Source organism: Rhagoletis zephyria, unplaced genomic scaffold (assembly GCF_001687245.7).
Source record: "Rhagoletis zephyria isolate East Lansing unplaced genomic scaffold, Rhagoletis_zephyria_1.1 Rzeph_scaffold_07186, whole genome shotgun sequence".
NCBI lineage: Eukaryota > Metazoa > Arthropoda > Insecta > Diptera > Tephritidae > Rhagoletis > Rhagoletis zephyria.
The window spans coordinates 2855-15698 of NW_016164269.1; the positions used below are offsets into that span (position 1 = coordinate 2855).

The 12844-nt window shown below is 36.7% G+C and overlaps 1 protein-coding gene across 1 annotated transcript; it reads right to left on the reverse strand.

Annotated features, from left to right (window-relative positions):
- Positions 1-285: 285 nt before the first annotated feature.
- LOC108373968 (uncharacterized) lies at positions 286-625 on the reverse strand (the record flags this gene model as incomplete). Its single annotated transcript, XM_017629916.1, has 1 exon — positions 286-625. A coding segment is annotated over one exon (340 nt), but the record flags the coding sequence as incomplete, so codon positions are not given.
- Between the last annotated feature and the right edge of the window lie 12219 nt (positions 626-12844).

Sequence of the window (12844 nt, forward strand, 5' to 3'; positions counted from 1 at the left end):
TGAATTTTAAAATAAGCGCTCCAGGGATTTCTCAATAAAAAAGTGTTTAATGCAGATGGGAAGACAGAAAATTCACTAACTCCCAGCTATGAATACTTATAGCATTGAATTAAAATAAAGTGCACAATCGGTAAAGCAAATGCGTAAAGTTACTTCAACCAACTACCCGCATTAAATTTCGGTCTTACTTAAATATATTGGCACTTACTTATTTACAAATGACTTGTAAGTAAATATGTAGTAAATGCATAGATAATCCCGCCCTCTCTTCGGCACTCCACTCACCTCTGGCTGGCACCGGATCCTTTTGCGGTGTGCCCAATTCGATTTCCTTGTACTCCTGATACAAATCACCAATTTGTGCTGTGCATCGCAAAACCAAACCACCATTGCCCACACCTACACCAACACCAGCACCAATTCCAATTCCACCGCCGCCGTCGCCGCCATTGTGTGTATTATAGGGCACACCGATAGCAGCCTGACTGCCGCTCAGGTGATTCATCAAGTGCTGGGTATTAATGGCAGCAGCAAAATGTGCTGCATGCAATTGCAGTTTCAGGCTCAGTCTCGACGCTATTAAATTGTCAACCGTTCTGATGTATTGCGTTTCGCCCGTTGATACCTGTGAAATGCGCAAAAAAATGAAAGAGAAGTGAAATTAAAATTAGAAAAAAAAACAAACAAAACAAACAGTAATGCTAAGCAGATGGAGAATAAAGCAATGAATAGTTAGTAGTTAAATAGTCGCATGTAATGGCTAAATGTGAGCAAATAGGCAGATAGGCAGATAGGTTGTCCTTGGCATGTGAATATGCACAGGTATAGGCGTACATGTAGGGTTTTTTGTATGTATGTATGTATGTATTTATGCGCTCTTGCTATGTAGGTGAATATTTAGTATTACAGGCACCGCGCTAAGCTGGTAAGCTTACTGCTAAGAGATTTAGTGAATGTGGTTGTGCATGGGCGAGTATAATTCAGCAAATCGGTCCTAGTATGTGTGTAAATTTACACACATGCATAGATATTTTTTTTGTAGTTAGTCGCCGATGGTAGTTCTTGGCCGTATGTACAAAGTACCGATTAAGTGCGCTCAATGAACTCCATTCAGCTTAGCTTTACCTTTAGCTTGTCGTAGTTTGGCTTATTTCTACTGCTTCGGTATATCAAGTGAAGCGATTTTTTGTGGCGACGGCCAGTTTACTTTGTAAATTATTGTAGTACAGTGATTAATGTCACTTGGCGTGTATGTGCTGACGCTAATTAATTTAAAAATTTAGCACCTAAAGTGAGCAAGTAATGGACTTTTCGACTTTTGCTTGTGAGTAGGTATTTGAATTTAAGTTTTTAAGAGAAATTTAAGTTTCCTGGAACGAGAATTGATAACGAAATGAAAGTGTTTCAGTGGTTCATTGGACTTCTCTCAATATTATCGCAATAATCCTTCCAGGAGTCCATTTCGGCTTTCCTGGTGGCACTTTTAAATTTATTCAGGGCTGCCTTGTATGCAGTTCAAGAACCATCACGCTTTGCTTCATTAAATAGTTTCCTCCCTTCCTTCCTTAGAGCGATGATTTCTTTGGTCCAGCAGTATGCTCTTTCCTCGCGGAAGTAAAATTGGGCAGGAAGCAGAGAAGACGCATTACAGGCATCGGCTTCCTCAATTTGTTCCGATGAGCTTATTTCACCGATGGAAGCAAGGTTTGTGAATGAAGGCAATGATGGCAGGTAGGTCCAATATGAGTTCTAACATCGCAAAGTAGTTTTTGTGAAAATTGCAGATGGAGGGTGTTGAATATGAGTCCTCGATATATTGCAAACGTCGAAGTGAAAAGACTTAAGCTGAGATCCCACGATTGCCGCAATACACCAATTATTGCTTCATTTTATGCCCCAATCGTGTGATTTCACAATAAATTGACTCATGCGGCAATAGAGGCCGATATTGTGCTTACAATGCCCAATCAAATACAACGCACTTGCGGCAATCGTGTGATAGCTCGATTGGCAATCATGGGGCAATGAAAATTTCAAAATTGCGGCAATATTTATTGTGTTCTTGTGCGGAAATTGAAGTGAACAATACACAACAATATTTAGGCGGTTTATTTATAATTTACTTTTTTGCTTCCTTCTATGTCCAAAAATCACTGAAATGAATATCCTTGTTTTCGGAAGCAACATAACTTTTAATTTAATTTGTATTCAAATTAAAATTTTTCTTGAAGTCCGATGACGGAATCTTTGCTGCGATATATACCACCACAAGCAAAACTCTTACGAGAAGAATACGAAATATATTTTATGTCACCAATTGGCAAACTGCCATGACAGTATAAATTTATTAAAAAAAAACTTAAAAGTTCAATACAGCCCAGACGAATCGGTAGAACTTCAACATTTTGACCAGTTTTGACTATTTTTCTTCTATTTGTTTAGTGTTTATTATTTTTCTATAAAAGTATAGCTCATTGTCTAACAAAACCGTATAAATTGCAAGCTTTATACAAAAATTATATAAATTTTTTAAATTTTTGAACACGGTTTTTAATTTCGATTTTTAGAAAAAAAAAATTGTTATTCAGTTTTATAGCTCATTAAAATTTAGTACAATAAGGTGCAAGTTTGAAGTTGCTAAAAAATCCTGTCGATTGTTTATAATTTTTTTAGCAGGCGGTATTATGCACTTTCTTCTATGCAAATTACTTTGTAAACAGCATAACAGATTCTTTTCTAGAAATCCAAATTAAAAACCATTGAATTGTGATCAAAAGCTTAAGAAATGTTTACAATTGTTGTATAAATCTGAAATTTTTATTTATTTTATTTTACCTGTAATTAATAAAAAANAAAAAGCAAAATTAAAAAGAAAACCAAAATTAAAAAGAAAACTCTTGTAACTTGAACTCCACATATTTAGCACGTTGCAGTTATCGGCGAAAAATAAAAAAACTGTACACTCAAACTTCTAAATAAATGCGTCAGTTTTCATTGGGCTCAAGTTTTTGCTTTCAAACAACAAATATGCATAAAATGAGCCCACAATATATAAATTAGATGCAAATTTCTTTTTTTTTTTAAGAATACACCAGTTTTACACAACAAAAAACAAAACAGAATTTAGAAGTCAGCGCAACATCTTATTTTCACGGTTGCCGCATGCTAGAACAATCGTGTGATAAGTTTGGGGCAATTATTGTCACTACATTGATTTTCACCAACTTGCGGCAATCAAAATTGTATAAAAAGAGGCAACCGTGTGACTGTACAGAATTTGATTGGGACAATTTTTTTATCGTGCTCCAATACAGCACAATAAAAATTGTTCCAGATTGGTGCATTTGCGGCAATCGTGTGATCTCAGCTTTAGAAATAAGTTTTAATACCCGATCAAAGTAACACCCAAAAATATATTTAAGCACTCAAATATATAAACACCCAAATATATAAGCTTTCGTCTCCGACACTCTGGAAACTCTGAGGCTGACTGCCGACTTCATACCCAATTATTTAAATATTTTATGGTAACAGCGGCTGCTGGAGCTGAGAGGAAAGAGGTGTGCATAAGCGCTGCCTAGACCCGGGGATCAATTTCTGGCACGAGCAACATTTAAATTAGGACATTTTTTTTCAAAGGCGGTAGCACTTAGGCAGGCAATGTCAAACACCTCAGTGCATTTCTGCCATCAAATGGCTTTACATAAAATCCATTTGCCGTTCGGATGCGGCATAAACTGTAGGTCCCTGTATTTGGGCAACAACATCAAGGCGCACGCGACCAATTAGGAGGGAAGCTCGGTCAAACACCCAGCAAAAGTGTAAGCTCCAAAATATTAATATTATAACAGTAAAAGCAACTATGTTCTGACGGTGTAAATCGTAAAGTTTCAGCGCGGTGCACACTGGGTAATCCTAAATAACCTGTGGCCTCTGCATTGTCCTTGGACTACTCCAGTGACACAATGATTTGGATCAGTCGATCTTGAGCTGGTGGTTGCCACATTCTAAGGTGTAAAGGAATTTATCCCAAAGTGATATACGTCTCAAATTTACAGGCCACAGCGTTTTGGCTTGGAGAAAGGGGCCGATGCATGACTATCAAAATTCTGGAGTACTACGGCTGAGTAGAAAGGTCGGATGTTTGAGTTAACAAAAGGGATGACATAGAGTTTTGGAGAATAAAAATTCACTTCGAGTCGACTCGGTAAAAAAGCAGAAAAACAGGGCTGAAAACAGCTTTATAAAAAAGTCTAGGTCAAGGGAAGTACATACTTGCTTAGCGCATTAGCTCTTAAGAGAAAATTCCTTTTCATGGGTGTCATAGATACCGGCAGGGATGACGGGGAATTTTTGGTGAGGAATGGATGCCGGCCGGAGATATATAATGATATCTCTCGGGTTTGTTAAAGTGAGTGCCGGGTGGAATCACGAGTTGTATAATCACGTAATATTTGCAGAGGAGAGGTCGGATTTCTATAAGCGAATAACAGAATAACCCTCTTCACCTGAGGCGATGAACAAGATTTGTCCGTATTGGAAGACGGGTCTTCAATATGGGTATCAATCGAAGGGGGTTTGAAAATTTTGATTTCTGAACTGCATGAAGCGGGTTACCACATGTTTGAAAATTAAAATTCCACTTAATTCATCAGTTCATTAAAATATGTATCGCAGTGAATTATTTAAAGATGGGTATAAATTGAAATGGGTATGAAAGGGATTTATTCCTGATCTTTATTTAGGAGGGTTGCCATTTGAGGGTTGCGAAAGAGAGAGGTCAAATTCTAGACCTTAGCCTGTAAATATATGTATGATAAAGTATTATTTTTTTAATTACGAACTTTTTTCCATCGGTACAGGGTGATTTAAAATTCGATGAAAGTAAAAACATGCGCTATGCGAGACTGCTCTTCACTCAGAAACGGCGGCACGGTTTTGATGAAATATGGCAATCGCATCTCTTATAACTCTGACTACCAATTGGAATACTCTTTTAAGTTTTTGAAATTCAATTGAAAACGTTTTAACGCCATGCGGGTTCACTAGTGTAATTATATTTTTTTCAATTTGCTTATGCTTATATTGGCTACTAGTTTAATGACATTTTATATCTTTCCTCAATGACATCTCATAATATTTTTATCATTTTCTCTCTTACTTACCACTCGGAGAAAGAATTGCTAGTTACTCATACGCAATGACCAACCATTGTCGCTTAAAAAAAAATAAAGCAAACAACCAGTAAAAGAATAACAAAAAAGGCGAAAATTGGTTACCGAAAAACAAAAATGTGTCGCAAGGAGTGAAGTGGCTATGAATTCCAATTTGTCTCATGTACATATGTATGTATGTATGTTGTTCCACATTTTACATGAACACACATAAGGGATTCAGAACATGAGTGCATACAAGCGCCACCACACTGCCAAACTGCTAACCGCTGGGCAATAAGCTCATTTTTGCACCGATATTGTTGCTTTTTTTCCAAACGTTGGTACATTCGCGTGCAAGTAAGTATGCAGTTTAATATTTTTCATATTTTTTTTTTTTGTTATTTTGTACGGTTTTATACGTGTTAACATTTCGGCATCGCTGACATTACCACCAAGCAACAATAAATACACAAACAGCAGCGACCGTTTTATGCATTCAATACACAACTGCCTTCCGGTCAGCGAGGCGTCGTTGCTGCCCAACGGATGCACTTCGTCATGCAGTTTGACTATGCTTTGCGACCGTGCCGCCACAGTGCTCAGCTACAGCTCCTGTACATACGTACATACATTTATACGTATATACTAAGTATGTATACCCGGACAAGAGTGCGGAAGTGGTTGGCTTGCTGAGCGGTAGAATTGAATTGATATGCATGGTTCTGCTGGCTTGTCTGTTGCGGTAGCCGCGGTCTAGGGTTTGACCTCAAGGCGACGCAGTAAACGCATGTGCATGTGTATACACACATGCAACCTCACATGCATTCGAAAAATTTTCTGCGAAAGTATAATCACATATGTATGCCGTTACTGTCCACTGCTTGTATATGTTTTGTTTGGTTCTGCTACATACATATATTTTAGGTTTGCACTTTATTTAATGCGCCCATCAAGCGAACTGCTACGTCCGCTGTCAACATATATCGAAATTTTTGTTTTCACATCAGTGGTCGCAAACAATTACAAGTGAGCAAATGCAGTGGGTTAACTGCAACAATAGCGCGCGGATAATAGTTTGGCAACAACTGCAACGCGCTTCAGAGTCAACAGATATTTAAGAGAGAATTTAGAGCAGTGCATTTTATAAGTTTCGTGTAAATGTATTTAAAAGGCTTTCCTTAAGATAATTGATATTTCAAACCAAGTAATATTTAAATTTTAACTAAGCCGGATTTTCTTAAGGAAATTAGAAAAGCAATTCCAGTTAAAGCTGCACAGATTCAAGTAAAATATAAGGATTTTCCAGAGCTTTAACCCAGTTGCGTTTATCATAAAAGGAGCATCATTTGCGCTGCAGTATTTCCTTTACGACTGTAATAAACGTAAAAATGCAATAAGGTAAATGCACGAAAGCAGCGGCTAAAACCCACCTAGCAGGTAAATAAACAAACACACACACACACACTCGAAGTATTAAGAGCTGCGAAAAGCGAGCGAATGCGGAAATCTAAGCCTACAAAGAAAATAAATTTCCTTTTTCCAATACCACAAACGGTTAGATTTTTATTATTTTCCCATGCAATGGCAGATTTTCAGTTTCCGCAGAGAGCTTTGTATGGAAATGCAGTAATTTTTTTGTGTGTGTATGTATGTATGCAAACACTGCTGCAATATCACTGTTAAACGGAAACTTCATTGTTAACACCTGCAGCCATGTAGAGCGACAAACACAACCGACCGACACTCAGACACTGCGACTGGCAAATACATTATTGTTCATCTCGGCGTTTTATACGCAGAATGCGCTGCGCTTGAATATTTCCAGCTGTGCAGCGTATTTTGTGACATTGCTATTCTTTGGCATTTTCAATCGGTGTTTTTTTTTGCCTCGAACATTCTTGGCTTGTTGCATGGCTTGAGGTTATTTGTCGCTCATTGGATTTTCAATAAAATTGTATTTTATATATTTTTTTCTATAAATATTGTTTCACTTTTCGCTGTATCAACTTGTTGATGAGTGGATGAAGAAGTAAGTGCACAGTGTGTGTGTTGATGAATTTACTTATAATGTGTTTATGTATGGAGACCTTTAATGTAACTGATAGCATCAAAATACTTTATTGCCACAAAAACTGGCGACAAGCTGATTCGTTTTTTTGTTGGCGTAAATAAAACAAATCTCCAAAGAGAGCACCAGCAATGTCCGGACCCTTCATGCAAAAAGTGTCGCTGCCCGGATGGTTGATGTTATCAGGAAGACTAAGGCTAACATCACTGTCATGCGGGAAAAGCGCTGGGAGGGGCAAGGTGAGGAAAGCACGGGATATTGTGTCGTCTACTATAGAAATGGTATAAAGGAGGTGTGGAAAAACTCTCTGGTAAGTGTGAGCGCACTTATGTATGGGCGCTAATCCGGTCACGGTATTAAAATCATTATTGCCGATTTGAATGCCAGGCTCTGAAAAGAATGGAAATTCAGCCTTACCCACAAAACGTTCGCTAGCGGACTGAGGCTGATCAGTTTCGCTTGAAAAATGATTGTCTCTAGCAAATGTCACAAAGATATGTGGTATCAATAAAGGGAGCGATATATATTTGCTACAATAAGAAGGTAGAGGCTGAAATACGTAACTGCGAAGGGCTTAAAACGGTGGCCGACTGAAAAAATGACTGGGAAATTTACCAGATTGTTAGGCGACTTACGCAAGGTTTCAAGAACAGGACTGCGTCCTGCGAAAGGCCTAACAAGTTTTGGGCCACAATGGCTTTTGACCAAAAAAAAACGACCATAATACAGGTTTTGTCTGCCAAAAAGAACCTGCAAGAGGAGAACGGACAAAAACCATCGCTTTGTCGATTTTAAAGCCGCTTCGTCAGCACGAAAACGGACTGCTAACAGTTACAATTTTGAAAAGGTAGAATACTTAGTTTATTTGGTGAAAACATTGAAAAAGAAAATCATTTTTGCCTTGAAATCGAAGAATTACCGTAGGTGGTTACAGCCAGAGGGTTAGAAGAAGTCAAAAGCAGAATACACTTTTTTTTTTTTTGCGTAAAATAACCACTTTACCGATAGCTGCAAACAACTGGAAAGTTTTGCGCGGAACACTGTTCGGTGATAACAAAGCAAAATAAAATAGAAATGACTTCTTCGAACCTTTCAATACGTGATGGAATGCTGTGATTTATTTAGGTACGTACCCTAATTTAATAAGTTTTGCTTGATGCAGTCCATCTGACGACACTTCGGCGCCAATCAATGAAAAGGTTTAAGTCACAGCAACCACTTTAAGAAATCTTTTAAAGCTCTTATGCCGTTCTTGCGGCTTCAAATGCAACTTGCACACATACTTACATAAATATGCGTATCTACATAGATAGTTCTACTACACTTGCACATATTATATGTACATTTTATGTTATTTTAAATATCGCTACATATGAGTTCTGGCTTTTGAAGCACTTGAACAACTTTTTATGTGCGTTTCTTTTTTTTTTTTTTGCGAAAGCTAAAAAGTCTCATTAAAGCGCTAATTATTCTCTAAAAGGCTTATAAAATAAAAACCATATGAAAACAAATGCTTAGAATAACGATGTTAAGTGGTTACATTTGTTGCGCAAATGTGATTGGGGTCAAGGAAAGTAACTGCGAATAAGGCGCAACAACCAACCGCAGGCATCACCACAAGAAGTCGCTAGCTGAGGCAGCTGATAGCTAATGTGGTTGCATGCCACAACGGTAATAATACTAAATATATACGAATTTAAGTAGTAGTAGTAGTCGTGAAGTGTAACAATGCTGGTATCTTTAATGACCGTCATTTAGTGTGAAATGCGGTCAAGTTTTTGTTACTTATTTTTATAAAATGTTGTTGCAGAATAATTTTTAAAGTACACGTGCACTATGGTTAAAATAATAATATTTTTTTTTTTAAGCTGAAAACTGTGTTTACTAGTTTAGAGTAAAATCAGAAAATACAAACAGTTTGAAAATGAGGCACGAGTCACTCTTAGCTGAATTAATTATAAACAGTCACCGCATTTCATTTTATTCAAATATATAGGCATAAATGATTTTTCATACAAAATCACAATCATTAAAGGGCTGTGGATGTGCAATAACTTCTTACTTTTTCGAAAAGAGTTGCCACCTGATAAAAAAATTTAATTCAAACTATTTTAAAATCAATTCAATTATTACACTTATTTCTTAATTATATTTACGAGGGTTGCCATCTGTTTCAAAAAGCAAGTTAGACTTAAATAAATATAGAAAATTGAAATGTATATCCTAATAAGGGTGTCAGACTAAAGAGGTTGAGGTTTGAAAACACTTTAAAGAGGGTTGCCACCTTGTTACAAAGTTAGGTTCAATATAAGCAATAGGTTACATAAATTATTTCAATGCGAATATAAATCAAAATTGTTTTCAAGAAAATTTAATTCCAAACTGCATGTAGGAGGGTTGCCACCTGATTTTATAATTAAATTCAATTTGAGCAAATGTGTATTAGATAATTTAAATATATACATATCACAACACAAGTGTCAGACGAAAATGGTGAACACGATTGCCACCTCTTTGAAAAGTCGAGTTGAATTAAATTATATGAAATATTAAAATGATGGCGTCAAATAAAGGAGTGTCAAGAAATCTATAGTTTGAGCATTTAGAACATTAAAGAGGGTTGCCACCTGTGTAAAAAGTTAAACTCAAATTATTTAATAAGTCAAAAGAATGTATGGCTATAAATTGACATGGGTCAAATATGTTTTTTCTGAACTATACTTAGGAGAGTTGCCATATGCTTTAGCAAAAAAATTCAACCTAAATTAAGGGAGTTAGACACACAATTTAAATACGTACCGCAATATGTGTGTCAGCCGCAAAAGGATTGGCAAGATATTGGTTTTAAAAGTTTTGAATAGGGTTGCCAGCTGTTTTTAAATTATAATTTAATTAGAATATGCACAAGTTAAATGAAATATTAAAATATGACGTAAAACAAAGGAACTAAGACATCCTAAGTTTGAATATTTAGAATATTAAAGAGGGTTGCCACCTGGTAAAAAGGAAAACTCAAATTATTTAATAGGTTAAAGCAATTATTAAAAATACTGGTATCAAATGAAATGGAATGGAATGAAGGATTTGCTTATTTCTTAATTATATGTAGGTTGGTATCTGTTTCAGAAGTCTTAGCTAACTTATGCACAAATCCGTAGACAAAGAAAATGCGAAGACGAGCACGAACACGAAGAAGAATACTAACACGGGGACCTAGGCTAATATTAAAGGAAAGGAAATCGCAATGCAGGTTGACCATTGCACCCTTCTTATCATTGTCTCTACGGCTTTTCACCTAACCAAGGAACCGTATGCATTATTAATTGGACGGATCAGCACCATTAATAGCATAAAATCAGTGCGCAGAGACTACTTTTTACATAGCGTTTGCTCGCAAGAATCCTGGGCACGATAGGCCGTTTTAACTCGGTGCTCTGCGTTCATTTCCCGATTTTAGTTTCTATGTAAGAGTAACATTTCTACACACATATGTATGTATTTAGTTTAAACTTGCTGATTTTCTTCCCAAAAATAAAACATGTAGATAAGTTTTGTATCCTAAGAATAACACGAAAATACACGCACACCATTTCGCCAAAGCTACTAAGTTAATGCAAACCAAATGAGTTAACACTGACCTACATTTCCTGCAACATACTCAGAAAATTAGTTTGAAGTAGAATGAATGCAACAAAATTTCTCACTCAACGATTATGTGTGAATATGCAATTGGATGAAGTTCGCAGTTGGGAAAAATATAAGTAAAGAAAACTGTGGCTTATGACCACAAAATACAAAAAAATGGGTTAAGAATAAAGCGCAAAACATAAAGTTTGAGAATAAGAAGAAAACAAACCAAGTGCAAAATATTACAAAATTTTCTAAGCGTCAAAAAGTATCAGAGTTTTGCTGCTGCTGCTTCCGGTACAACGACTTTGCAGTGCTCGTCATACTTATTTACTTATTTCCTTTTTCTCAACATTTTCCCACTGCTCCTCATGGCCATTTTACTTACTGTATCTTCAGTTGTTTATATGCTTTTCGAAAACGGTTCACTGAATCAATGAAGTTGCCGAACTCCTCATCATCTTTGTACTAAGTTGTTGTTATCGTTGCCGTCGCCATCGCCGTCGCCGTCGCCGTGTCGGTTCATCGCCTTTTTAAGAGTGGCACACACACTAACTCACGAGCACTCATCGAAGCGTGTTTTACCACACACATTTTTGTTTGAATATGTTGCCGTCCGCTTCTTTGTACACAATAAACTTTGTATTTTTATTTATTTCCTTTTACAGTTTTAGCACGGATTTCTGCAACATTTCACATGACAATATTTCTTGGTGCTTTGCACTTTATTTTGTGCGCTCTATTGTTTCTTGCTATGGTTGTTCTTTTTTGTTGTTGTTATTTTCTTCACAATTTTGTCGTTGCATTTACTAGTGCGTCAACAACTGTTTACTTCCGCTCCCTATTACAGCGCTTTCCTGCGTCTCAATAGTTATGTACTTCCCCGTAAGTGTTGCCTACTTGAAGACGCGCGATATAAGTTTAATGTTGAAATGTCAAAAAAGCGAGCGGTTTCGATACGCTTGAATGATGTTTTTGTTGCCTTAAGCAGATTTTAATATTTCTCAGTTTGCACACATTTATTTTTTGCTTTTTTTTATACATTCAATGTAGTATACATATTTCGCTCACTTATTAAAATACTGTAACAACTTAAAAAAAGGCACTTTAGCAAAATAGCGTTTTTGTTTGTTTGTTGGTGTTGGTTGATTTTTTCGACAGGGTGGTAAGATGATTTATTTTGGAACGAATTTCCGTCATCCCTTGTCAAGTTTGGTTTGCAGATAAACCGGTTTCGGCATTGTGCCATCTTCAGTGTCCTATTTGTTCTCGTTTTTTTTTTTTGTTTTAACATTTTTTTAACATATGAGCATATGAGGGCCAATCCATAGTTCTTCGGAGTGTTTGTTCACTAGAAGACAGAGGAATTCGTCTAAAGCTTTCTGATGAAATCAGGTACTTCGGCTTAATTCTAGACAGGAAGTTGTCGTGGAAGTCTAAGCTTGATTTGAGAATGAAGAAAAGGCTTCAGTGGCTCTGTCGAGTTGCAAGGTAAATTCCGACTTCATCCCTGATAAGACAGATCAATGCGTGCCTAGGCTGGCATCAATTGGCTCTTTCTTAACGCATATCCAGTTTTGGGTTGAGTGGTTGAACTTTTACACGGATGCGTCGAAGCGTGCTCTACATAAACCCGTAAATTTAAGCTATAAGACCATTGTATTGTATTTCATGCCATTAGGAAAGCGATTAAATTAAGGCAAGTAAATATCTAATCAAACATAAGGGCATCAATCAGAGCACTGAGCTCGCTTATGGTGCCTTATTCTTCGGTCTCTTCTTGGTATTAGCTTATCACACTTAGCTTACAGTAAGTAGTAATATCGCAAGTATGAAGATTGGGCAAGAGAAAATGGGAGTTGCCTGGACTGCTTATAAATAATTGGAAATAAACCTATATTCTGAAAATGGAAGCTATATCTGCAAACCCTAAGTTGCTAGAGCACTTTAAATGCTCAAAATTGACCCCAAAATAAGCCGATATTTACCGTTG